The sequence below is a fragment of the Enoplosus armatus genome, chromosome 5 (genome assembly GCF_043641665.1).
Source record: "Enoplosus armatus isolate fEnoArm2 chromosome 5, fEnoArm2.hap1, whole genome shotgun sequence".
Taxonomy (NCBI): Eukaryota; Metazoa; Chordata; class Actinopteri; order Centrarchiformes; family Enoplosidae; genus Enoplosus; species Enoplosus armatus.
In genome coordinates this window covers 23,159,903-23,187,733 of record NC_092184.1, presented here as the reverse complement: position 1 = coordinate 23,187,733, position 27,831 = coordinate 23,159,903, and the positions used below count along the sequence as shown (strand labels likewise).

The 27,831-nt window shown below is 42.3% G+C and overlaps 4 protein-coding genes across 4 annotated transcripts in view; 3 read left to right on the top strand and 1 right to left on the bottom strand.

Annotated features, from left to right (window-relative positions):
- Positions 1-5,495, top strand: part of sik3 (SIK family kinase 3) — a 28,581-nt gene extending 23,086 nt beyond the window's left edge. Inside the window, exons 18-26 of the mRNA XM_070905543.1 lie at positions 227-285; positions 463-572; positions 1,321-1,490; positions 1,681-1,808; positions 2,565-3,334; positions 3,470-3,624; positions 3,916-4,045; positions 4,149-4,275; positions 5,266-5,495. Coding sequence (XP_070761644.1) covers positions 227-285; positions 463-572; positions 1,321-1,490; positions 1,681-1,808; positions 2,565-3,334; positions 3,470-3,624; positions 3,916-4,045; positions 4,149-4,270 — 1,644 coding nt within the window. The 3' untranslated portion in view covers positions 4,271-4,275; positions 5,266-5,495. The remainder of the gene's footprint in view (positions 1-226; positions 286-462; positions 573-1,320; positions 1,491-1,680; positions 1,809-2,564; positions 3,335-3,469; positions 3,625-3,915; positions 4,046-4,148; positions 4,276-5,265) is intronic.
- A 5,535-nt stretch (positions 5,496-11,030) lies between these two features.
- On the top strand, positions 11,031-14,633 carry LOC139285442 (transmembrane protein 25). Its single transcript, XM_070906008.1, has 8 exons — positions 11,031-11,109; positions 11,947-12,282; positions 12,377-12,667; positions 12,856-12,987; positions 13,111-13,144; positions 13,430-13,539; positions 14,299-14,388; positions 14,499-14,633. The coding sequence occupies exons 1-8, from the start codon at positions 11,031-11,033 to the stop codon at positions 14,570-14,572; spliced, it is 1,146 nt and encodes a 381-aa protein (XP_070762109.1). The 3' UTR covers positions 14,573-14,633.
- A 1,874-nt stretch (positions 14,634-16,507) lies between these two features.
- Positions 16,508-20,090, top strand: LOC139285443 (T-cell surface glycoprotein CD3 gamma chain-like). Its single transcript, XM_070906009.1, has 6 exons — positions 16,508-16,566; positions 16,893-16,984; positions 17,139-17,333; positions 17,551-17,694; positions 19,189-19,253; positions 19,370-20,090. The coding sequence occupies exons 2-6, from the start codon at positions 16,915-16,917 to the stop codon at positions 19,427-19,429; spliced, it is 534 nt and encodes a 177-aa protein (XP_070762110.1). The 5' UTR covers positions 16,508-16,566; positions 16,893-16,914; the 3' UTR covers positions 19,430-20,090.
- A 3,459-nt stretch (positions 20,091-23,549) lies between these two features.
- On the bottom strand, positions 23,550-26,529 carry LOC139285661 (T-cell surface glycoprotein CD3 epsilon chain-like). The gene is made up of 5 exons (XM_070906266.1): positions 26,457-26,529; positions 25,730-25,939; positions 25,496-25,633; positions 25,220-25,272; positions 23,550-24,572 (listed from the first exon to the last, which is right to left on the bottom strand). Exons 1-5 carry the CDS (start codon positions 26,527-26,529, stop codon positions 24,513-24,515), a joined length of 534 nt encoding a protein of 177 aa, XP_070762367.1. The 3' UTR covers positions 23,550-24,512.
- Between the last annotated feature and the right edge of the window lie 1,302 nt (positions 26,530-27,831).

The following is a 27,831-nucleotide window of genomic DNA, read 5'->3' as shown; positions in this document are numbered from 1 at the left end:
TGGGTATCTATAAAGCATTGATATAAGCTTCATAGAAAGTGCTATTGATTCCTATCCTGCGCTGTGGCCTGATTTGTCTCTTCAACTTGATTCCTTTCTTTGGGTCACGAACACTTTGTATTAGCACTTCTATCATCTCATGCAGTCACCATCACACAGTCATAATCACATTAACAAATCATTATATTGAAGCTTTGAGTTAAATTTAATTTCTCTTTCCCTGCAGGGTCTGTCTTTAGGCCATGGAGAGAGCCAGCCCAGTCACCTAACCCACCAGCTCCAGAGGTAAACACACACACACACACACACACACACACACACACACACACACACGTATTACTCATCAGCTATTGAACGGTGAACAATGAACTTGATACTGTGGTGCAGTGCTATCGACTGAAGTGTTACATCATTGTCGTATCTCTCTCTTCTCCTCTCCTACTCTGTCCTGTCCTCCCTCAGGTTGCGTATCCAGCCCTCCAGCCCTCCGCCAACACATCCCAGCAACCACCTCTTCAGACAGCCCAACCAGAGCCCTCCGCCTGGCTCTGCAGGCATAATGCAAGGGCATGGTTAGTAATGCATTTGCTAGAGCGCTTAAATGCTTCTTATCTTGTAACTTGGGACTTTAAGTAGAAATGGATAGCTCCATCTTCCTCTGATCATAATCTTCTGACAGATTATATAAAGTGGTGACTGGTTATTTCAAAGCTCAGTTTTGTCTGTTCGGTCACATTTTTCGCCTTTCAGCTTACATTTGTTATTCATGGTTATACGACAGTTGACTAATTATATTATTATTCGTTTTTTTGAAATAGGCTTCTTACTTGCAGGGCATGACATTCTGTCTCTTGATCACTTTTGTCACCTGCACACAAACACTGACATCTGACATATTCATTTTTGACATTGTGTTGTCAATAATGTACTAGAGGGCGTAGTTTATGCTGACACAATGAAAATGTTTTCCAGAGGCAGCAGGTGAGTAAACATGTCGGTCATCAAGAACACAATAACTTATGATGATTACTATGGTGAGATAACAACTGATTGTATTTACTCATCCTATCCGGTACCATTAGTTCGGATGCCTAACAATTAGTTTGAGAGTAGTAATAGAAATTTAGCTGGCACCCAACCAAGCAAGCTTAAATAGATGGAACAAAGGCCAGCTAAAACATGGACATTTCAGAAAGAAGTTCATATGGAAGACTTTGAACTTCACTCTCATTGCCAGAGGGATTTTGGTGGGTCAAAGAAAGCTTAGCTTTCAGTAACCGGGGCCAGAGATTTGCTCTCATGACTTCTCTCTTCCCCTAGGAGGTCCGTCACCAGTGCAGTACCAGCACGGAACTCCAGCGTTGTATCAGGGCCAGAGTGGCAGCCCCCCTCCCACAGGCATGCCTCGAGTCTCTCTACCAACCAATCAACAAGCAGCATCTGCTCGCCCCACCGTCCCACTGGCACAGGGTGTACCTCAACAGCAGCAGGTGACTGGTTTTTGTCATTTTCTCTCTGCTGATGGTCGCATATATTTCTAAATGAATTCCCTCTGACTGACATCTAAATCATCTAGATCTGTTTTGACATTTACGTCTGAATAGAAATGTAATTGGTGGTGGCAGCAAAGTATTTAAGGGTGTTACTCTGATCAATAATCAATATTAACTGTTTGTGCAGGTGACCATTCAGGTTCAGGAAGTGGAGCTGGGAGGTGCGGCGCAGAGACAGGGCAGCTTTTTGTCCACGCCAGGCGGACACAGAGTCCTCGGGAAGCAGCTGAGCGCAGACAACGCTGAGTCGCACAGGTGACCCCACCCATCCTGTCACCACGTCCCCTGATGGAGGCCAAACTCTCCCAACAATACCAATGGCCTGTTTCTCTGTCCTCTTCTTCCGTCTTTTGGTTTTATTTTTGTTTTATTACTCTCCATGACCTCGCCACTCACAACAGACACCGTCATGCTATTTGTTGTTTTTTTTATTTATCATTGTATGTTTCTCACTGTTTTGTTTGTGTTTTACATTTCTGCCATGTCCACTGTTTTTCTAGTTTGTTTGTTTTTAGTTTTGAAACTTCAGACTAATACTGGTGCTCAGGCCAGAGATTTTATGTGTGAGAGGACAGACTTTGAGGACACTATTTGTTACCAGTATTGAAAATGAATGTAAATCCCTCATCGACTTTGCTGAGATGACATCCTCAACAAATTCTCCTCCTCAGTGTAGCTGGGTGAGTGGTTGGATGTACTTATTTTGGAAGTATATGTAGAGTAGGAGATCAGTCATCATGTGACCCCTGACATCATTACCCCATAAACACCCCCTGTAACCAGGACTGCCTTCACTGAGAGAACGTGTAACAATCTTCAAATAAACACTTAATCATAATGTGTCCTTTTGGTCTTTACACCTCTCAGTGAATACTTGAACCTGGACTCGACCTGAAGTGTTTGCTGTGTGATGATTTAATGAAGGCCCTCTGTAGATTGCTGATATATTTGCGCTGAGGATGGGGAGCATGTTGATGCTAATTGTCCTCTGCATTTCCTCTTTCTGTCCAGTCGCAGCCTTGGCCGCTTCACATCAGCCTATGACCAGGCTCAGTTCAATCCCCACCTCTTCTCTGGCGACGCCGCCTCCCGGGGCGCCTCCGGAGTGGTTGGCTCCTACAGCCCCTACCTGCAGGGAGCCTCCCTCAAAGTCCCTGGCCTGGATGGCTACCAGAGCGGGGTCGTGGGGACCAGCAGCTACGGCACCCCCTCTACACTACAGCAGGCTCTGCTCTCCCCAACTCCTTTGGACTACCGCCCCCCACAACAGCACGTCACTCCCACCCTGCAGGGCCTCCTGTCCCCCCGCCACTCTTTAACAGGCCACACCGATCCCAGGCTGCCCCCCCAAGACCTGGCCGCCCTGCTGAAGAGGCAGAGCCCCCGGCCGTGCCCAGCGCCCCCCACACCACCCAGCGGTGCACCCCAAGAGTATGGAGAGATGCTGCTTCTCCGCCAGCTGAGCCAGGGTGAGAGCTTGGAGCCACCGGCACCGCAGGTTGCCTCCGGAGGCCAACACTACCACCACCTCCTCCAGATTCGACCCCCAGAGGTGCAGCCACAGCCGCACCCAGCCCAGGCACCTTGCCCCAGCTTACCGCACTCAGAGAGCATGGAGGAGGATGAGGTGCCGGCTAGCTACCACCACCCACACGAGGGCCTGCTGGTCAAGGCAGGAGAAGGTCATGAGCTTCTGGGGCCTCCCCGAGGAGGCACCCCGCCCTACAGCTCCCCTACACACAGGCATGGTGGCTACATAAGGAATGCTCCTGCAACTCGAGGTAAGACCTGAACAAAGCTGTTATAAATGTCACTACTCTGTCCCGACCTTCACTTTGGTTTTTGCTGGCTTTCATTTATCAGAGCAGTTTTATTTTTTACTTCAGTATACATATACACCTAATCTTTTCTGTCAGAATCTGAGCATGTGGAGTGCAGGCCCCCAGGGCAGGCCATGGAGGTGCCTGATCATAATGGTGTGGGCTATTCGCGAGGTCCCCAGGGTGACGCCTATAGGTCCCGTGGACAGCTACAGCGCCACCACACCATCCAGACCTGTGACGATGCCTATGTAAGTGAGACCGCTCCGATCATACTATGTTAGAAAAAGCTGTAGTTAAGCCTGCAGCATAACTGGGCTTTTCAATGTGTGATGGCAGGAACAATGCAAACAATGGATGCATATTGGAGAGTATGATGTATCTGCTCATCTTGCTTGCCAGCGCAGTGCTGGAGAGAGCCAGTTCAGCACGATGCTCATCCAAACAAAGTTCTGACTCATCATAGCTGCTGGAGGCTGTTCATTAAGTACCAGTATGCTTTTTTTTCCTGTGTGTAAAACTGTTGTTCACTTTCTGTCCAGGATCAGGCAGACCCCATGTCTGGGATGAGCCTGTTGGCCGGAAAGGCACTAAGCTCCGCTCGCATGTCGGACATTCTCAGCCAGACGTCACTGACAGGAAGCCAGCAGCTGCACCAGCGGGAGGAGTTGGGTCAGTAGGAGACATGCATTCGTCCACCTTTTTAAAATCCACCTGAGACATTGTGTGGATTGTCTTTGGCCATATCCGTGAAAGATGTGTGTTTCTCACGCAGTGTGTGATGTCGAAGGGGAGCTCCATGCGGCAGCCTGCTACCCCTCCTCCTGCACCAGTGACATGCTCCTCAGCTACAAGCCCCCTGACCTGCAGTACAGCATGGAGCAGGCTGGGGTCTAGCACAGGTACACACAAACACATTTCACAGCTACATATACAATTGCAGATTAAAGATTTTTCCGTATCTGTACGTCCTGTGTGGCCTCAAGCTGCATCACATCTTTAATCCTAAATGAGCACGATGGCACATCACCCCATAAATTACTTTGTGAAACTAATTTTTATAGATTTTATATAATCACCACGTAGTAAGTGCTTTTGATCTTGCGTTAATGGTTTCCTTAACATTTATTACCTAGCTTTCTCTGCGTCTGTTCATGTTCTCGCCTTACAGATGTTTTTATGTTTGGACATGTGACAAATCTGTCTCTAAAAAGTATCACCTCACTTGGACCTTTTCATGTTGTTGATACCATTAGGCTTTTTGACACAGGTCAAACAAAAAAAGAACTCAAATGTCAAAATGAAAACAAATTAATCTAATTTATGTATGAATATAAAACACAACGTGAGTGATTTTCATTGTTTAGTAGAGGTGCCTTTGGCAACAACTACAGCCTAGAGTCTTATTTTTTTATGATTGACTTAACTATGAGGGACTTTAAGTGCCTTTAGAATGTTTTGTATTCTTCCAGATGCTTTTTACTTAAGTAGCTGCTAATTTGTTTTGAATGTTTCTTTGTGTTTTGTTTCTTCCTCTTGATGTAGTTTGGATCTTCCAGATGCCTTAGAGGGCAAAAAACATTTGAGTAGGTCATTATAATTATTGTTAAATGGGTCTTTCACCGGTTTAGTATTACACTTACATAAAGTCCAACTTCAGAGAGACGGATTGAAAAAAGAATAATCAAAATCAAAGCAGCAGAGTTTTAGTCTCTGATATGGTTGAAGCTCTAAGATCCTGCATTTCCCACAATGCAACTCAACTGCATCTTTCATCTTTCACCCAGTTTGCAATCCAGGCTGTCTGTGTACGTGTAGTCCTCAAGCCCAAATCAAAATAACCCCAATGTACAAATATTCATTGTTTCTTCTTCCCCTCTGTGTCCTTTTAGGAAGAGGTGTATCCTGTGTACAGCGGTCCATATCAGCCATCCTGAGTTGTGTTGACTTGAGTTGAGCAGCATCACGCCAAACCACCGTCGTCTGCCCATGCGGGGGCGCTCTACGTCCATCTGTCTGTCTCCATCTGTCCCTGGGAGGGCAGTCTGGGCGAGAGAGGGGTATGTGGGTGGGTGTAGACATTACAGGGTGGGGCCTCGGGGTTCAAAGGTCAAAGTGCCAGCATTTTCTGCACAGACATCCAGCATTCATTGCCGCAGGTTGTCTCCTCTTCTCACCTCTCATCATGGGTAGATTGGGATTCCACTCCTCCCTCTTTCGACTTGACCCCCTCACTTCCTCCCCCTACAAACCTCCCTCACCCCCCCCCCCAGCGGCTGCCCTGACCTAATCCTCCCCTTTCACCCTTCGTCTTCTAGTAACTGTTGGCATACTTCATTATGTGCCTCATTGGCCAACGCATTGATACAGTCTTGCAAGAACATAGAGTCCAATAACACAAAGAAGCAGACACACTGCTGCCACAAACCCAAAGTATTCACATTAGGTGTGAGAGTGTGTGTGTGTGCGTGCGTGACTGACAAGAAGAGGTGAGCGGAGGGGAAAGGTGTCTATGAGGTTCAGTCTGCTCCTCCGTCTCTCCCCCCTCCTGCTGTCCTGCAGCAGATCATTCCGGAGCGGGCTGAAATCTCAGCAGCAGTGCCCCCCCCCCTTTTTTTTTTTTTTGGTCAGGTGGCGGGGTTTGTTTGGGTCAGGCTCCAACTGGGCAACAAAACCGCTCTCTCCAAAGATGGAGCTCAGTGACATCGCACAGGACAAACCAGCTCTCTCATTGTTTTTTTTCTTTCTTGTTCTAGCATTCATTTTTATTTTTTATTTTCTTTTAAAATTCATTTTTACGGCAAATGTCCATGTAGGCATTATGTTCAATATTGTTACTCTTATTGTTATGACTGTTTTCTGTAAAAGAGGTTTTATTATAATGAATATTATTATTATTATTATTATTATTAAAGGAAAAACAGTTCTGTGTTGCAAGGAAGACAACATTGTTCTTTGATTACTTAAGTAATTCTGCACTTTCGGTTCAAGCTATCTTCTCTCTGTCTGTTTCAACCCTCCTCGCAGTTCCTCGCTCTCTGTCATGCTGTTAGCCCCCACCCCCCCACCTTCAACCTCTTCTAGCCCCAACTTTCCCCACCTTGTGTTACCCCTTTTCTCCATCCTCCCTCCTCCTTACCCATGTCAGTGACAGTGTATTGCATTGTGGGTAGTTTTACCAGACATTTGCTCCTTTCCTTGTACAGTGACGCCATGTATAGAACGCTATTGCAATTTCTGTATCAAATCTTTTTTGTTACTTTTTTGTTTTTAGATGTTGTTGGGGAGGCTTTTTTATATTGGTATTGTTTATCATTTGTATTTTTGGATGTCTTCAAAATGTTTTCTTTTTCTTTGTTTTTGTTTTATGAATCTTGAGATTTCTAGCCAAAAGAGGACAGAGAGAAGAGAGACAGTGCTCTTTCTTTGTCGTAAAAAAAGATTGTTTTGATTTGTTTTAATATTATTATATCGAGACACTTGAATAAGAGGAGAGTAATTATTTTGTGTTGCTTTTTAAAGTATCATTTCAATCGATGTTGTTGTGACTGTCATTCTTGTTGATGTTGGGCCTGTTTTCTGTTAATGGGGTAGTTGTGGCAGTCTATACAGGGTCAGGCTTTGGGCTTTGTCTGGGTTGGTTCGGGTGCTACAGAGACTTGACACTCTTAAAAAAAAAAACAACAACAAAAGACCAAAAAAAGACAAAAAACGAGGGAATAACTTGTAAAATAGCTGACATATCATCCTAAACATCACAAGTGTGGAGACGGACAAACCCCCTCTCTGTCTCTCTTCTGCTGCCCTGCCTATCTGCTGTGATCCTCCCGCCATCTTTTACTACATCGGCTTCTGATCGGATGACGCCTTACAGACATGGCCCCTCCTCCTGAGCTAACCCTGTTACAACTACTACTAATCGACCCCCCCCCCCCCCCCCTCCTCTTTTGGTTTTTCTTTAACCCCCCAAGCCTGCAAGGGAAGATCGCTATGGCTGTGTGTCATGAACAGTTAATGGATCTTGTTGTAGTTGGATACACCCGGACACACCTCCAAACCATAAAAGGGAAACATTTCAGGAGGTGACCATAGGAATGCATTGTTTGAGTTGGACTTCCACAGCAGAGGAATACAAGGTTGTGGCCAGAGCGGGGCAGGGTGTGCCCACCTTAAACATGTCTACCAAGGACTGTGCCCTAAGCTGAGCCCGGCTCCAGCACAGCCAGATGGAGGCTACAGCACATTGGGGACCACAGCAGAAGATTGAACCCCCCCCCCTTTTCTCTCTCTTTTTTCTTTTTTTAATTTAATTTTATTGTTTGACCTCCATTTATCCTCCCATATACAATACCCCAGTGTATTGAGTCTGCATTGGGCCAGCAAGAGACTGTGGTGCAAAGAATAACGCTCCACTTCTATGTGTTTATACAGGCCAGATTTCACAATACCTGGCTGCATGGTTGACTTTGTATGCTATGTACATCTGAGGGCTGTGGATGGTGTCATGCAGCGCCTCTGCTTTCCATTTGCACTCATGTCACTTCCTCTGTACCAACGTTCACTCTTCTTCAGAGCAGATTAGGATTCGTTTCCGAATCTCTAAAACAAGAGTGCGTGCGGGAGTAAACGGAGAAGCGGGATGGAGTCATGAAATTAATTGTGTTTTCTGTTTCTTTCCAAACCGAGTCAGTGCCTCAATGGGCAGAAGAAGCTTGTCTCCATTCCATCTCAGGATTCCCTCCAGCTCTCATTCATTCATCTGCCAGATCTGTCCTCCTGTTTTCTCTCATTGTTTACATCAAGCCAAAACTGCGATCTGGAAGAGAAAGAATACTTGTCGGGTATTGGAGAGGAAACGGCTGGAATGGAAGACATTGCGTGTCTCTTGTCCCATGGCAGGAAAGAAGCTCTAAAATTAAGAGCAGAGGCTCCGACTTGTCTAATATCGTGACCGGTACCAGAGAGCAGAGGCACACAGGAAAGGACAGTTTGAGTGAAAGGAAAGCACTGAAGATGATTCACAGATAACAGGAAGGAGAGAGCTGCTTCACACACATCTTCTGCCTGATCAGACTGACCCTTCTCCCCCCCCCCCTCTTTTTTTTTCTTAACTCTTCCATCCCTCCCCTCCGTCTTTTCTCTCTATCCCAGCCTCCCTGCTCAGCAAGCCAGCTCTCTGCTCTACTCATGTTTCTTAGGTTCATTTTGTTTTATATTGGTTCATTTTGTCCTTTTTTTCCGTTTTGTTTTTATGTTCATTTCTGTTGAGTACAAAAATACTAAAGTGCAACAACAATGATTAAAAAGAATATCAACCAAACTGAGATGAATAAATAAATATATATAAATAAAGAAATAATTTAAAAAGGTCATGACTTGTGTCTCTTTGTATCACCTGCTTGTCTGGGTTCACGGCGGAGCATTGTAAGTTCTTATAGTGCAGTGCAAGTGTTACTAGAAGACCATAAAGGAATATGTCAGTGTTTTATTATCTTTTCAATTAACATAATGTCTCAGATCATTAGGGCTGCAAATACTAACAATTTTAATTTTTGATTTGGCTGAGTTATCGATTCAGTAACACGAATTCTTTGTTAAAGCCCAAGGTGGTGTCTTTAAATAGCTTGTTTTGTCCAACAGTAGAATACCCAAAGATGCTCAGTTTACTATTGCATAAGACAAAGAAATGCAGCAAATCCTCAACTGAGAAGCCGGAACTAGGAAACGTTGGCATGGCATTTTTGCTTAAAAAAAATGAACCAAACAGTTCCCGATTGATTTTCTCATCGATTAATTGACTAATCTCTCCATCTCGAATGATAATGCAGTTGTAAGTCCACATAGGTGACGAAACATAAATACATACATGTGATTTTTACAAGAACAATAGCAATTTATTGTCCGATAGTAGTCATCAGATCCCTGAGTTTTTTTTTTTATTTAAGAATTGTGACCAAGATACATGCTGAGTGGGACATTTTACAGTCAAAAAAATCAGCTTGTCAATGCTAACGGGCTTCTTCAAAGACATTTCTATTACGAGGAAATGGGATAAAAATGGAAAGGACAGTATTTCCTGAAGAGAATTTGAAGCTTGTATTTCTGCATTAGCGCAGGAGTTATATCTATTCTACGAGTTTCTTTAGTCTGCAGCTCTGCATGCTGCTGCTCAGGTCTGTACAGCTGCACTGCAGAGGCTTTTCAGTCAGAAGTAATTGAGCTCAGACAGTGTGAGCCATGTAGAGTGACTGCCTTTGTATATCAGGGGTTACTTTAACATGCCTGATGGACAGGACGAGATCTGTTTATCCTTCTGAACTGACAGTTAACTCTCTTCCATCCACCGCAACTCCATGTTCAATCACTAGTAGGTCGTTGAAGATTGATGTTTTGCACAGAGCTCCTTCTATTGTGTTCCAGCCTGTATATCCTCTCCTCTCCCACTCCTTTTTTCTTCCCTCACGACTCTGTGCCCACTCTCCTCTCCCTGCATCCTCTGCTCCTCTCCCTTTCTCCCTGCCTTCATTCTCTCCTCTTTCCCTTCACTCTCTCCATCTCCTCAGCTGCCGGCTCCTTCCCTCTCTCCCTCCCTCCTCCTCCTCCTCCTCCCATCCCACTCTCCCCGTCCTCGGAGTGGCGGCAGCGTGACTGCCTGCGTCAGCCAGCCCTGCAAGCCCCTGCCAGCTAGTAAACGCTGCTACTGGAGCTGCTGTGTGTGTGTGTGTGTGTGTGTGTGTGTGTGTGTGTGTACGCAGATGGGAAAGCAACTGAGTCAGGGAGGGCTGCCTCTCATCTCCTCGCTGTTATCACCATCCTTCACTCTCCCTCCTCTCCTCCTCTGCTGCCATGGAGCTCCAGCAGGCTGAATCACAACATCGTCTGCAGAAAGGGCTGAGGTAATACTGTGTGTGTCGTAGAGGGCTCTTTGTCTGTATTTAAGTGCACACACATCTGCATTGAAATGCCTGCATGCAGCCTTACAAAGTGCAGTATGTATATGTGTGGACTTACAGTGTAATGTGTAGCCCCTTGCTGCCTATTATATTACTCTGATCGTCAGTGCAACCCCAGCATCCTCAACCCATAAGGGCCAAGAGCTGCAACACCTGCTATCGTGTGCATGTGTTACCAAGATTTATTTTCTTGGTCGTCTCCATATGTGTAGGATTATGAGTGTTTCCTTGATGGCTCAGTTCCTGCTTTCGTCCAAGGTGCTCGCACAGATCACGTGACCCAGATTGCAAGCAAGCACCAGGCATTGCTCATTCCCCGCTCCTAGTGTTTGTGCACAATCAGCGACCAGGAGCAGGCCTGTGAATGTTTTGTTTTGTAGTGATGGGGTAAGTCTGCAAATCAAAGCTGGACAGGCAGTGTATTATTGAGAAGTGAGAAGCATGTCACTGTTGGTGAAACATCTTTACAGGATTGCATTGAAAGTTTCATTTCAGTAGGTCTGTCTGCTCCTTTGGGCTTACATCTCGGGTGAATACACCAGGATCACAAACCAAACCCATATCCTCATGTACCCCCCCAGTGGAATTCAGCCATGTAGTTTTGAGATATCCATCTCGTGATAATCCATAGAACCTCATACACATTTCATCTCTTCTCCAAGCAGGTAGATGCGTATGCGTGTGTGGTGCTCCGTTGGGCCAGTATGGAGCGTGGCTGTCTGAGAAGGTGGGCTTCGGGCTCCGCTGTCGTGTTCCTTCACACACTGGCCTTATCTTGGACAGGTAAGGCACACAGCACCTAGTGTACATGACCTGCTCCTTTTGCATAATTAGAATTCAATCCAAAATTGACCTCTAGGCTTTTGCACTGCACCTATTTTAATGGTGTTAATAATATAATACAGTAGGTCATAAACATGACGGTTGTCTCATCCAATTTCAAGCAAACTTGGTCCTTAATCTTTTGGTATTTCCATTAAAACACACGTAGCATTGGCTGCAAAGAGAGTCCTAGGTGATAAGATTTCAGATGGAAGCAGGTTCATTTACTCTAAATATCTTCGGAAGATAAACTCCAAGAATCACTTTTTAAGACCCGAACTAAAAACTGCAACTAACCAGCAACTTGGTAAACGGTAAAGAATTAGTTCAACCTTTTTCGGAAATACGCTTTATGGCCGAGAGTTAGATGAGAGGGTTGATACCATTCTGTCTGTAGCATGAAGCTAGAGCCAGGGGACGGTTAGCTTAGCTTAGCACAAAGACTGGAAACAGGGGGAAGCAGCTAGCCTGGCTCTATCTAACGAAATATCACTGATTAACACATTATTGCTTGTTTGTTTAAACCGTACAAAAAGTAAATATGTTTTACAGGGGCTGGAAACAGTTAGCTTGGCTCTGTCCTGGACTCTTCCCTAGTTCCCTAGAGCCATGCTCCCAGTCTTTGGGCTAAGCTAAGCTAGCTGGCTGTAGCTTTATTTGTAGTGGACAGATATGAGAGTGATATCAATCGTTTGCATGTAACTCAAAATATGCATGTGGGGCATGTGCCCCAAAATGTCGAACTATTCCTTTAACTTGTAATATCTGTGTAGAGTGACACTAAGCCTGTACTCACAGGTGCAATTGAGCCCACCCCCAAAATTGACGGACGGCACCAGGCAGCTGTGACACTGCAGGAGAACATGACACACCGGTTCAACTGCCAATCAGGCGGCTGGGATCCCCGTGCCCCTCCCTTGCTAACCTGGTACCTGAACGGGGAGAAGCAGAGAAAGCCATCAGCCAACCGTGGGCGCCTGGTGATGACAGATTCTGAGGTCATGAGACCGGGGACCAATCACAACAGCACCTTCTCTCTGCAGGCCAGGAAGTGGGACAGGGAGCTGGTGTGTGTCGCATCAAACCCCAGGACAGGAGAGAGCTACAATGCCACGGTCACACTCAATGTCCAGTGTGAGTCTATGTGAAATACTTCAGGACTGTAAGTGGACCCAGTTATTTTCTGTTGATACAGTGAATAAAGTCGTTCCTCACCTCTGTCTCCCAGTTCAGCCAGAGATCCTCAGGGTGAACGCCCACTACAGTGAAACCTCAGACCCCGGCCTCTCCCTGGTCCTCTTCGCCTTGGTACGGTCCAACCCGCCTGCCACCATCACCTTCGTGGACCAGTCCGGCCAGCTGGTGGCCAACACCTCCGACTTCCTCATCCTGGACTCGCGAAGCTACCCCTGGCTGACCAATCACACGCTGAGGGTCATGCTCAGTAGCCTATCAGGGAATGTCTCGCTGAACGCCAGCAACAGTGTGGGAACGGTGCAGAGCAACCTCACGCTGGCAGGTCAGTGATGGTAAAAGGCAAAGGGAAACCGATAAGGTCTCTCTTATGCTAAGCTAACTGTAGCTTCATATTTACCATACAGACACGAGAATGGTATTGATCGCTCATCAAAGTCTCGGCAAGAAAGCAAATGAGTATAGTTTCCAAAATGTCTAACTATTCCTTTAACTCTCTCCTTCTCTGTCCAGAGTTCCTGCAGTCTCGTGTGGAGGTGCCCATGCTGGGAATAGTGACTGGGGGAGCCATGGCCTTCATGGCCCTCCTCATCCTCAGTCTGATAGTTCTCTGCCTCATGCAAAAAAACAAGAGCAAGTCCTTTGGTGAGACCAGAGTCTGTTTGTGTGTGTAGGGAGCAAGTCAGCTGGAACATTTCACTATAGCTTGCATTGTTTTATATAACACGCATTCAGCAGGATAATACATCTCCTTGTATTATGTTACAGACGAGCCGGTGGAGATTCTGATGACAAAGAAAAGGTAAATAACACAATCAGACTTCTGTCATTGGATGTTTGTGTGAACTCCCTTAATAGACTCAGAATGGAGAGCGAGTAAAGCGGGCCAACAAAATGTTGACATGACAATGACTCACACGCCTATCCGACATATCATAATAATTTCCATCTCAGCATCATTAGTGGATTGGAAGGAAAACACTGATGAAAGCGTTTTTGTGCTCTTATGAATACTTTATGTCCATCCTGTAGACCAACAACACGTCTAATCCAAGTTGGATATCTCTCCTCCATATTTCCTGCACAGTGACTCTGCCAATCTGAAGACAGAGAAGGCTGATAAGACCCACATCCCCAGAGAGAACATGTCTCTGCCTTCCAACATGCAGCTCAACGACCTCAGCACTTTGAGAAAAGGTAAGAACCTCATGCCATGAATACAATCTGTTAACTCATGAGACGGTATACTATGATTTCAACTGTCACAAGAAGGTTAGCTCAATTAAAACATAAGTCAGTCAATAAACGAATATCAATACAAATATTTCAGTTGTTTTAACCATCGATGCTCAGTGCTAAAGGTTGGCAAAATGGAGCCTCTTACAATTGGGTACTTTGCATGCTGAACAAAATATGCACACAAAGGTTTCCGACCAACTTCCGCTTTGGTGTAAAATGCGATCAATTGTGGCCCAAGTTCTTGTTTACGAGCAAGCACGTTATTCAAGCCATGATCCCGAAAAGGATTTGAATGCAGCGTAAATTGGCCGTTTAGTCAGGGCTGGGGTACGGCAAACGCAGGGGCCCCGATTCCTTCTGTAGTAGTACTTATCAGGTTAATCCAGCTACGCAGTTAGTAATGTAATGTGTTGTTTTTTACCCAAAGTGTAAAAACAAAAACATGTGTTAATGAGTGAGCTTTAGAGGTGCTGCTAGGTGGATTTTGTTACTTTTTGAAAGAGCCAGGCCGTCTGTTTCCTGATGTTCTGCTAAGCTAAGCTAACCGACTCCTGGCTGTAGCCTCACATTTAGGGTAAAGACACGAGAGTGGTATCAATGTTTTCATCTAACTTGCAGCAAGGAAATATAAATGTATTCCCCAAAAACTATCCCTTCACACTCATCCCTACATCTCTTCTGCTGTGTCCTCCATCCTTCATAAATCACTTCTCGTAGCCCGTGAGGCCGCCCAGCAGAATGGTGTGGGAGAGAAGAAGAAAGAGGAAGAGGAGGAGGAAGATCTGTCTTTAGCCTACGCCGCCAGAGGTCAGGGAAATACACTCTGATACATTTTTCATTATTTATACTTTAGATTCAGTGCGTGTTTTTTCTGTGCGGTGTTCTGTCTGAATGCTTCCCCCCCCGATGATTCCCAGGTTTTGCCAGATATCCGATGGTGGGCTACATCTATAAGGTGAACAGCACAAGCAGTGAGGAGATCTGGCTCTGACTGACCTCAAAGCTATGCACACATACTGTACATGCATGCAAAACTACTTCCAACGATGCAGCTGTCCAAGAGGAAACCCAGAACAACTGCCAGCCAGTCAACCAGGAACCAGAAACCGTCTTGTTGTGAAGATCTTATCTGGTTCGAGGCCACACACCGTCTCGACACTCTCTGACGAGTTCATCCGTGAACTTGAATTTCTCGACGTCGTTGTCTGAGTATAAACTCTACATAGAAATGCTCATGTTCTGTATGTCCTGACATGATTTCCTCCTGTAACCACATACTCATAATGTCCTCCTCCCTGTTGCATTACTGGAATGCGTTAATTGTTCTATGCTAACACCAGAAAGTCCAAGACAATGTACTGTACGTGAGATTTGACATTTTGACCCGTAATATCCAAATGAGATGGTACATGATTATAGTATTTGTATATGGACATGTAACATGTCATGTACTGTATATTTGTATGCATATGTATATGTGTATAAAAGAGGACGTCTAATAAAGATAATATTGAAATTGTATGAAGTAATTACTGGACTTGCTGTGGTTTTATTGATGCTCACCAGGGGGCGCTCTAAGGTGCTTTATAAGCTGGAAAACATGGAGGACTTTCTGTTAGTCATGCGGGTGATGTGTGTTTTAAACATTATGCTAGTGATGAGTGTGTGTTATGTGAAGGTGAAAGCATTGTAGCATGTGGTGAAGAAAGAATTTGATACTCTGCTTTCTTTTTTTGCAATAGCAGGTGCAACACACAGATAATGCCTTTATGTTAAAATAATGTCTTTATGTTTGACTGTGTGTGTGTGTGTGTGTGTGTGTGTGTGTGTGTGTGTGTACCAGGTGTTAGCTCTAGGTCACAGGTTGTTGTGGCTTTTCTTCAGACAGGATGCCGAGTTGTGTTGTGGGAGCATCTCTTTGCTTTCGATCTCTCTCTGCTTCTTCTTCTTCTTCTTCTTCTTCTGCGCCGAACAGGGAATGTAGTCATTCACACGCAGCGGGACAAACATTTACAGCACACAGGGAATTTAAATATTAATATGAACACACACAGTTGTGTTCATGTCTTTGTTATACCAGATGGAGCTGCTCCGCACATCTCCCAAAGCAACCATCCAGCGAGTAGCAGACATTTACAGCTGATATGTGGCTGGCAGTGACTTTATTTCTATAGTCAATATGAAGATTTTCCTTCACAGATTATTGCTTGTGTCTTTTGGAAAATGTGGAGTGTTTGTCCAAATGAGAATGAATTAACAGCTCACTTAACAAGTCATTGGAGCTTACCTGTTGCAAATGTACTTAACATTAGTTTAATTTAAATTCACCGTCAGTATATCCTCATATCAGTAGAGGAGGAAGATACTTTACTTGACTGAAAGCAGTCTACTATATAAATAGTCCATCACAAATAAATCCTGCACTGTCACTTGAGCAAAAGTACGTAAGTATTATTAGCAAAATACAAAATGCATGTGTATGCATGTGTCAAACGTAAAAATGTCTCCTGTCCTATTACAGATTATATTATATTCGATTATTAGGTTATTGATGCTGGTGCAATAATGTGTAAATAGCACTTTGCTGTCACAGTTAGTCAAGGTAGAATTAACCATTTGAAATAGTGTTCGAGTAGTTTAATTCACAACAATGGAGCATGTATTTTGTATGTAAAATAAACATAGTACTATGTACAACACTTCCCTCTGAATTCTAGTCAAGTGGAGGAATAAAGTGAAATATTCAAGTACTTTTCAAGCAGTTATATCCCACCAGTGTCTAACATATGGTGTCACATGTCGTATGCTGGAACAGATATAACTCCAGATGTAGAAATCAACAAAGCCTTCCAATAAACCAACCACACTCACTTCCTTCACACACACACACACACACACACACACACACACACACAGACTGAGACACTTCAACAGACGGAGGTTGGATGCTTTGACAGCAGGGACACGGCAGCTCTTTATTTTAAGGTCTGTACTTTTATTTATAATGTGCTGTGGATTTCATATTTTCAGTTCAGCTCAGATTGCGGTGTGTGTCAGTGTGTATGTTTAGATGGAGACCCAATAATACAATTTTTTTTTTCTTTTGTAAAATCAACTAAGTCAGAGTTTTTATTATAGATTAGTTGTAATGATTTTTCTTGAAATAGCACCCTAAATGTCGTCTTCTGTCATAACTTATCTGTTACAATAAGTTGAATAAAATGGTCGATGGGAGCAGAAAATGGCGCTCTTCCTGTTTGCCGTTGCTCTTACTTACAGCGATCTGAAATAGCTCCTTCTGTCATCTGCAGAACTCAGAGGAGTAAACACACAATGAAGTGTCAAGTTCTGCCTGCCTGCTTGCTGCTTCTTTGGACACTGACAGCATCTGTCAGTGCACAAGGTAAGAAGACTGTTTCAACTACATGTGTGAAATTATGTTTAAACCTGTTTCTATGAAAGCATGCCAGAGGGTAATTTGCAAGACACAGTTCAATAATCAGCACATGGTGCAGGTTTATTGTCTTACATTTTTAATGTTTCTTTTTCCTACACAGAGGAACCTCCAGAGTTCGTTGTGAAAACTGTCTCTGATGGGATTGAGCTGGTCTGTGGTGACAATGATATAATTAGAACAAAAGATGATAAAAGTGTTAAATCCACAAAATTGCACTACAAAGATGAGAACACAGGGGAGTACATGTGTGATAATCCTGGCGAAGCAAAGTCAAAAATCTTTGTGAAATTTCGGAGTAAGTTCTACAACAAAACTTGTGTCTTGAATCATGTGATGAAAGCACTCATTGCAAGTTTTTATGAGTTTTATGTGTACTTTTCTGCTTTTATTACTTGTACTTACACTGTATTATACGTACAGTATTTCTTGACAGTAATCATAACAAAGATTCTCAAGATGCTGGTGTTTGTGTGTTTGTGTTTGTGTGTGTGTGTGTGTGTGTGTGTGTCCAGCCTGTGAAAATTGCATAGAGGTTGATGCGACAGCCATAACGGGACTAGTTGTAGGAGAGGTGATGGCTACGGTTGTGATTGGAGTGGCTGTCTATCTCATTGCGTCCCAGTTTCGGAGCAGCCCATTCACCCCTCAAAAGAAAAGTAAAATCTATCTATCTATCTATCTATCTATCTATCTATCTATCTATCTATACAAGGCATGTCATTCAATAATACAGTATTTTCTGTGTAAATTTGTTAACTCTGAATAGAAATCAGTATCCTGTTTTGAAGTACCAGGAACTACTTTCTGTGTTTTCACAAACACAGCTGCATTACTGTATACTGAGTTAAAGGACAGGTTGACTTTTTTCCAAGTCTGTCTTAAAACAGCAGCCAGGTGCCCATATGAACACTGAAAGAGGTTTTGGTCGCTGCAATCATTTCTCCTGTTCATACTGGCCTCCATTGTAAGTGATGGGGGGAAAAAAATCCACAGTCCTTAGAAAACATCTGTGTCTTTATCTGTAGCTAATGTGAGACTTCAGCAGTAGGTCAGTCAAACCAGGAACAGCTTCATCACAACGCTCAGCCAGCACAACCATGTCTATTCGCTGCACACATGCATCCCCTGCATATAGTTAGTGTTACACGCATTAAAGAACGCATGTGTCACAGCCATGGTAATCATAACAATCAAACCACAGGCGTGACTACAGCCATAATCTCATCTCTTAACACAGTGGAGCCAGGTTCACTAGCCTCCACTAAGCTGCAAACACTCATACTGTATACTGGACTCTACTTTCCGTGCCATGCGCTGCTATCAAACCTCAGAGGCAATGCAAAACTTAATGCGGGGTAACGCAAAAGTATTGAGAGGGAACACAAACGTTTTTCAGACAGAAATTCCCACCTTGCGTAGGAAACAGCTAGCCTGGCTTTGTACAAACACAATAAAAGCTGCCAACCAGCACCTCTAAAGCTCACTCATTTACATGTTATATCTCGTTTGTTTAATCTGTACAAAAACTGAAGTGTAGGCAGATTTTGTTACTTTTAGACAGCGCCAGGCTATCTGTTTCCACCTGCTTCCAGTCTTTATGCTAGGCTAAGCTAACCAGCGACATATTTTGCGTACAGATGAGTGGTATCGATCTCCTCCACTAACTCTCAAAGTGAATAAGCGTATTTCCCAAAATGTCAAACTATGTCTTTATGGGTGTTGCTGTGTTGAAGGTGCTCCTGTTAGTTTTGTTCTAAAACACTTCACAGATAAGTTGACCAAGAGACAAATCTCCTGAAACATCAATCCATTAGTTTAACTAGCCCACTAACTATATATACTATATACTTTATATACTATAGTATATGCTATATACTACTATATATACCACATATACAAAAAACTAGAAAAAAATCATGCATTTACAATTCAATAACTTAAATAGGCAGTAGCAGTAAAATGTATTCATTATGAAAACAAAACTTCAGTGGTAATTTACACAAATACTCCTAATAACAGAACTTAGTATTAATAATAATAATAATAATAATAATAACAATAATAATAGTAATAATCCGATTAGCCTCTGTTTGCCACTTAACTGTGTGTTCATATTTCTATATTAATATTATCAACACATTTATCCTCAGGCTCTGATAGACAGCATCTTGTTCCAAATGAAGTGAGCAACAGAGCGCCCAATGACCATTACCAGGTAAGCTGAAATGTGAGGGGTCTTTCGACCGGCACGCGTGATTATCACATGTAAAAATGAAAACGATAAAATGACACCTTTTCTCTTTGTCCCCTTCACGTTCGTTCATCATGCAGCCTCTGAGACACAAAGGTGGTCATAAGGAAACGTATGATGTACTGTCCAACAGACGATAGAGGGGTCCGTGGCTTGCTGCCTGGGACCATGCCCCCCCCCCCCTCCAGGCTGAAAATATACCTTCCACGTGTCCTTGCAACTCAAACATCTGCAGGAGGGAAAAGTGTGTTATCTGTTCGCGGGGTCAACATCATGGGATCATCATCACTTTCTGACGTAATTTGCTTTGTTTGATACTGTTTTAGCTTGAGATCTCTTATCATTTCTTTTGCCTGTAAGATGTTGCTCTTAATAGACCGCTCACATAATGAGTGACTTGTTAACCATCATAGTTAAGTTTTATCAGCCGTTGTTTTTTTTTGTGTTGTGGTCTCATTTGAATCGACCACTGTGGTATATTTCATTCATTATCTATGTTTCTTTCTTCCCATACTGTAAGTAAGGCTGCTACAACAGCCACTTCATATTACCGACATTATCATGATGCAAAATTAAACACTGAGGAATAAAACAATTTTGAGGTACTTGTACTTGCTACTTTATACTTCTACCTCAATACATTTCAGAGGTAAATATTGTGCTTTTTTAATGCCCTACATTTATTTGACAACTATGATCACTAGTTCCTTTTCAGATTAAGATTTTAATTCAAAAGCAAATATAATGCACTGTTTAAGAGCCTATTTGGTTTGTGACCCCTTATGAAAATAAAAAAATGAACAAATAAACAAAGATTACAGACGTGTCTAAAAATGAATACAGATTTGTGGTGCTGAACTTAGTTTTTTCTTCTTTTCCGCCTCATTAATCACGACCCTGATCCCTTGGTTGGGAACCACTTGACTAAATTACCAAACCGTAGGTGACAGTACTTATTTAAAACTAGCTCCACCTCGACCAGCTACAACAGTAAAATGCTTTTTAGGCATTGATGCATCAGTATTAATCTAATCATATAATATATAACAATATATTGGTCACATTTTGTGCATAATTAGTACTTCATGAAATCAAACAAAGTTTTTGATACCAATGTGTTTGCCTATTTTTTGTCAATAGCCATTCAATGTATTTACATTCTGTAATTAACTAATATAGTGTAGTATTTTTAGTGGCGGAGTCCGCCATTCCAGCTCTGGATTCTGGCCGGCATGTAATCCAGCGTTTTGTTTGTAATTTTATTCCATTGACATCAGCCTCACTGTTTACTGTTCACTCAGCTACAGCTACATTAAGTTACCTCTAATGCTAAACTGCACTTACCACCAGTAACCACAGGTGTCGCCACATCAACCAGGACAAAAATCTTAAGGATTATAACTTTGATGATAATACTGTATTTTTATGTAAGCAGAACTTTAATTAAGGGCTTTTACTTGTAATGGAGTATTTTGACAATGTTGTATTAGTACTTTTACTTAAGTAAAGGATCTGAATACTTCCACCACCAGAGGTCTATTTCAGTCTGTGGCAGACACGATTAGACGAGAATACAGAGACATAGAGAGAGCAGTGATAGAAAGAATTACACAACAAGGGGTAAAGAGAAGAGCAGAGATGAAGGTAAAAAAGACAGAAAGGTTAAAATAGTAACAAAGACGAGGAGGAGGTGGAAATTGTGAAGAGGAGGACGTGAGAAACTCTGACTTTAGAGGAAGCCTCCCCATGTCAGATAACCTAATTGCTCAAATTCTTTGATCCCTGCTCGAGACTTTTGCCTTCCTCTTGACGCCGCTGTGACAAAGCTACAAACTGCAGTTTTCTACCTGAGGAAGAGAAGAAAGATCAAACAACGAAGCTTAGACAACCCTGATCAACCCACACACACACACACACACACACACAACCAATTTCTGACTCAACGCGTGCACACACACTTTCATGCACTCACACACAAGCTCATGTGTATGTTCTCGCACAGCGCAAATGTGTACGTTTGTGCACGGACGTTCACTCACACAACCACATACACTCGTCGAGTAGATGTAGGTCTGTCGGTTTGACTTTACTTAAGACAGATAGAGGAGCACATAGTATACAACGCCCCCCCCCCCCCCCCCCCCCCCCCAGCTCCTCTACTTCTTTGTTTCTCTCTCACACAAACATACAGCAGATGTAGATGAAGATAAAACCGAGCAGCAAGTGTGGGAGTGTTTCCACTAAACACTACACCTCGGAGCTACATACAGTGTCATAGACTTGTCAATTATTAGTAGTCTGAAGAAGCGATATTACGTGTTCCCTGCTTTCATTTCCATCACTACAGCTGTGCTCAGTCACTGCAGGGAAACACACAAGTTCTACAAAAACATGACACAACATTTCCATTGTGAGCACAATGGATGTAAAAAACATGTAAATATGCATTGAGACAAAAAAAGAGACTCCAGTGATGAAGACATATTGATGGTGATAATGTGCATGCGGGTGCTATGGATATGAGCTGTGGCTTTGAGGCCGCTTCATGAATACATATATATATATATATACAGTTGTGTTCAAAATAATAGCAGTCCCACATCACTAGCAAGATAAATCACTGTTTTTGTTAAAATTTCAACTTCTACACTGCAAGTAAGTTTCTAGAAGGTTTAGTAAAGGTATAGAAAACCAACAGACCCAACAGGCATGGCGTGCATGCTGCTGATTCTGTGAAACTGAATCATTAACTGAAAGGGGCGTGTTCAAAAAAATAGCAGTGCTGAGTTCAATAAGTGAGGTTATTGATAATGTGAAAAAAACAGGTGTTAAACAGGCGGCCCTCATTTAAGGATCAAGGCAACTGACGCTGCATATGCTGGCTGTGCATTTGTCCTTGAAAAACAGAGTAAAATGTGTCGTTCAAGACGCTGTTCAGAAGAAGAGTGTTCTTTGATTAAGGAATTAATCAAAGAAGGGAAAACCTATAAAGAAGTGCAGAAAATGATAGGCTGTTCAGCTAAAATGATATCAAACGCTTTAAAATGGCAGCCAAAACCAGAAAGGCGAGGAAGAAAAAGAAAAACGACGATTCAAATGGATCGGAGAATAACCAGAATGGCAAAGGCTCAGCCAATGATCAGCCCCAGGAGGATCAAAGAAGATCTAAGGTTGCCTGTGAGGACTGTAACAATCAGACGACGTCTACGTGAAGCCAAGCTACCAGCAAGAAGCCCCCGCAAAGTCCCATTGTTAAAAAAAAGACATGTGCTGAAGCGGTTACAATTTGCCAAAGAACACATTGACTGGCCTAAAAAGAAATGGCGTAATATTTTGTGGACTGATGAGAGTAAGATTGTTCTTTTTGGGTCTAAGGGCCACAGACAGTTTGTCAGACGTCCTGCAAACACTGAATTCAAGCCACAGTACACAGTGAAGACGGTGAAGCATGGTGGTGCAAGCATCATGATATGGGGATGTTTCTCGTACTGTGGTGTTGGTCCTATCTATCGCATACCAGGGGTCATGGATCAGTCTGAGTACATCAGAATACTGGAAGAAGTCATGTTGCCGTATGCTGAAGAGGAAATGCCCTTGAAATGGGTGTTTCAACAAGACAATGACCCCAAACACACCAGCAAGCGAGCAAAATCATGGTTCCAGACAAACCGCATTCAAGTAATGGAGTGGCCAGCACAATCCCCGGACCTTAATCCCATAGAAGACTTGTGGGCTGACATGAAAAATGCTGTTCATGAGGCAAAACCAAGAAATTCAGAGGAATTGTGGAACGTAGTACAAGTGTCCTGGGCTGCAATACCTGTTGACCGGTGCCAGAAGTTGGTCAACTCCATGCACCACAGATGTGAAGCAGTTATCAGAAACCGTGGTTATGCAACTAAATATTAGTTTATGATTCTCAGGAAAGTTGAATCTTCAAGCATTTCTTAGTTTATACAGTACATTTGAGTTTGTAAAGACAGATGTCAACACTGCTATTTTTTTGAACATTATATTTCTTGACTTTCTGTAAAATATTATCAAATTCAATTACTTTTTCCAATTTTCTTGCTTTGAAATAGAAAGTGCTGTGTCCCCAATGCATTTGTGTTCGTTAAAATACAATTTATTTGAGGGATTTTGACGTTTACTCACCTTTTTAATCACACTGCTATTATTTTGAACACAACTGTATATACATATCTGTAGAAGCATCTCAGTACTGTTTCGAGCTGAGCGAAGAAGAAAATGAGAACAGTGTTGGCTGTGGTTTGTTTATTAGTGACACATGTTGCGCCCATTACAGTAACAAGAAGTTTAACACCGCAGATTAGAATGAAAAAGCAAAAAAGAGAAAACACAGTGAGCAATTTGCGCAGTAACATTTTACATGTCTGACAAAAAGTAACTGCTTTTACAGTGTAATAAGTCAGAACTCATAATGACATAATCATAAAAGTATGTACAAAAAACACAAACATAAAGCATGTATCTCTCTATTTGAAATCACAATCAAGTTATGATTTTTATTCATGACATTATTGTAGATTAAACAGTACAACAGTACTCTGCCAACTTTTTATATTAAAGGGTCAGTACACTCATAGTACAATGAACTAGTTTTCATGCACTCTCAATCTCAACACTTCAGGTAACTGTCGGACTACGATAGTTGGTAGAATTGATAGATTATTGTGACGATAAATGTGTTGAAGATTAGAATCACACCAATTTGTAATGTAATTTGTGTGTGTGTAATTTCCTCATAAACTCAAATGTGTCCATATATATCATATAATCAAATCATAATGTCATATTTATTCAAATTAGCTGCGCAGCATGACTTTTCCATGGACCCCCTTGTTAAATCTGATCCACAGAAACATTGTCCCCGTTGCTCTGAATAATCCTCTAAACACACTGTCAACAGTTTTCACAGGGACTATTTCTTCAGAAGAAAGTAGTCCCTAAGTAACTTTTAAATACTGTGAGCACCACAAATTGAATGCCTCTCTTGTACCGTGGCGGCGGCGGTATACCTGGACAAATTAAACCAAAGCTACTGCTACTGGCTAGAATTTCTTTTTTTTGCCATTTGGATTAAACAGCCCTTTAAATTGAAAAATATAAAAGTCAGTGTGTTTATACTGGGTGCATGGTTGATGCTCATGCATGTCTTTTGTGAATTTTTGCCTTCGGTAACCTGTCAGGTGTCAGGTGTCTCTATCCCGTCCTGTTCACGATGGAGTACGTATCCTGGGAGCGAGTGTGAGTGTTCAGTTGCTGCCGAAACACAACATAAACAGCGTTAGGTCAATCACAGTCATATAACTCCTAAAAATGTGAGATGTTTTGTTTTAAGATGGTCGCACTGGGCTTCCAGGGGCACTAGTAAACTATGTCAGGAAGTAGATTTTTAAATGAAATTATTTTCATTTACATAAAGGAACAGTTTGACATTTTGTGAAATACGCTTATTTGCTTTTTTGCTGAGAATTAGATGACAAGATTTTACGATGGGTTACGTGCTGGACTATTTCTTGGCCGGGCACAGTGACTTCCTGGAACACAACGTGTGGTGCTTACATTTTGGATTTTGTAAAACAACAATCTATTATTATATTAAAAAACGATATATAACGTGTTATCCAGTGAGCTTGACAGGTGCTCTTCGGAGGAATCTTTTAAAACTTTTGGGCAGTGCTGGGCCATCTTCTCATTTACCTCTCGACAAGAGAGCAAATAAAAATGAATAAATAAAAATGACCCTCCCTCATCTTAAGTCTTTTATTATTTTGCAAGGATAGTTTGACAGTTTTTGCTTGAAACATAATTTAACATTACTTCTGCGCTCACTCTGGAGGGGGAAAAAAAAATCAGTTGAATGTAAATGCAGAAGTAAAATGCATCATTTAATACACAATACCTACCTCATAGTGAGAAGATGAGACAGGTGGACCCTGGCCTCCTGAACGAGCAGGTGCTGCAAGATAATGACAGGAATATGTGTGACCAATCACTTGGGCTATCAGTACTTACTTAATGGGATGCTTTGTGGTTGATTGTGCATGCATACAGACAAATATTATTATGAGTTAAGATTGAAATTCAAATCTATGTGTCTATGTTTAACTCATTCGCAAGAGCTGCATGAGAAGACATACCCTCCTATTTCTCAACTGCAAATACGTTGAGTGCATTCTTACCTTTGGAAGCATGAGCCGAGCTCTCTTTCTTCTTGGTGCACCTGTAGACAATCATCATTACAAATGCTGTCCCGATCACGTCCGCAGCGATGGCCAGCCCAAACAAAGACGCGTCCAGCTCGAAACAGTTCTCGCACACTGAGGATGCAAATACCAGCAGTTGAACAAGTGAAAGCACAGTAAAGACAACTAACACAGACGGCACATCGTGAGGAATTGCAATTTGTTACTCACCCTTTCCTTGCACGTAGAAATAGTATTTCATTTTATTTGTCTCTGAGAATTCGGGGTCTTCGTAATATTCACAGTAGTAAAGGCCTTTCTTGGTATGTTCATACTTCAGTTGATATGTCGCTCCCTCAGAGACATTTTGTTTTTTGTAGTACCAGGACCCTTCACCTGGACAGGTCATTGTGAAATATTCCCTCCAGACTGTTACGCCTCCTTGACAGACACAGACAGATATATGTACTTCAGCGTGTGCATGCTTTAGTTCATCATTTCATCAAGACCCTTCTTCCCCGTTACTTTTCAGGGAGATAGAGCTGATCAGAGAGCTGAGGTGGTTTTTCAAGGCTCAACTCATCTCATGTACGTCAGAGTGTAACATCATGCTAACGTCTTACATACACAGAGCTGGAAATGTTTCCAATAATTAAGTAACAAAGATTCATGCAACTAAGTGGCATACCACACTACAAAAAAGAATAAAGTCAATCTGAACATAAGAATGAAAGGAGTACACGGTACAGGGGGGTGAAACACACAGAAGGATACACAATTTTTCAACACAGCAGTTAAGGCGTATAAAGTAAATACAGGAAATTGGAGTTTTTTTGGAAAATGCTCTTAAAAGTCATATTTTTTTGTTAGAATATGTGTTGTTCTAAATCAAGACCAGTATATTGAAACTTTATGACTTCAATATATGAAGTAAAATGAAATACAATACAATATTTACCTTCACCAGCCTCCACGGCAGCTATGAACAGGAGGAGGACGGCGAGCGCAGGCCGGACACCCATGCTGTTCATTTTCTTAAGGCGACCTCTGTTTTTTATGTGCTGCGTTTCTAGCTTCAGCTTTCCACTCTGCGGGTCAGATCCAACGTATCCACTGCAAGATATAAAAAAACAACAAGCTGTCTGTTCAATAAGACAACAAGCTTCAGAGAAGTAGACTTGGTGGTTCTCGCTCTGACTCTCTCTCTCTCTAAAACACACACACACACACACACACACACACACACACACACACACACACACACACACACAGACATGTCACACAGGAAGTGTTTTTTTCAATATGAATTCACGGTTAAACCTCAAGATGAAGCCAAACTGTGGAACACAGAAACATCTGTTCCTATTGATATAGAATCTGATTCCTGATTGATTACTGATCAGAAACTCACACACTGTGAAAACTGTTTTATTGGTTATTCATGATTGTGCGTTATGGTCTGTTTTGCATCATATTCAAATGTATATTATTGTTTTTCAGTATCTTGCATTATTTTAAATGTACTCAGGTCTCATAAAGGTTACATACAACTACAACAGCCACAGGAAAACAGTTTGACTGACATACTACTGCTGGATGCATCATATCGCAGTAATGAATATGAACGTTCATCGTGAAAGTCGCCATCGTACATATGAACGACTTGCTTTTATGCAAATACTTGCTCCCTCTCTTTGAAAACACATTGTGAATATTTGATGGTAGTAAATGTACGTCATACATTTTGTTAGCGGAGTGTGTAATCAATCAGGTCTTTATGACATCTTCACGATCTGATGTGGTAATAACATGTGTGGCCCTCTTTTGTAGTGTTACAGTAAAATGTGTTTGTATGGGTTTTATATGCATTTCCCCATATCGCTACAGAGTAGGTGATGTATGGATCAATAACTATAATTCTGACGTAACAGATGCTTATGTTGTTTGATTTTTAATTGATTGATTTTTGACATGATTAATAAGTGCATATGAACAGTTTATGAAGTGGTACCAAATGCTGATTGGTCATTTTACGGCTCCCTTTGGTAAGATGTTTCTTTCAAGTTCATCATTTTGTGTCACAGCTCATAAACTTGTATGTTTCCAAGTCATAAAGCTGATGTGTAGCAGTTCATATGTCAAACAAATATACAGGCTACAATTAAGGTAAAAAATGTCAACTTTTTTAGGTGAACTATTGAGATCTTTGTGCAGTTAACAAAGGTGTAAATGCGCTCATTTCACAGCCTTGTCCAGTAAGATTGAACTCCCAACGTAAATGAAATATATTGACAGAACTTACACAGGGAGGCTACATCAAAGTGCAGCTCTGC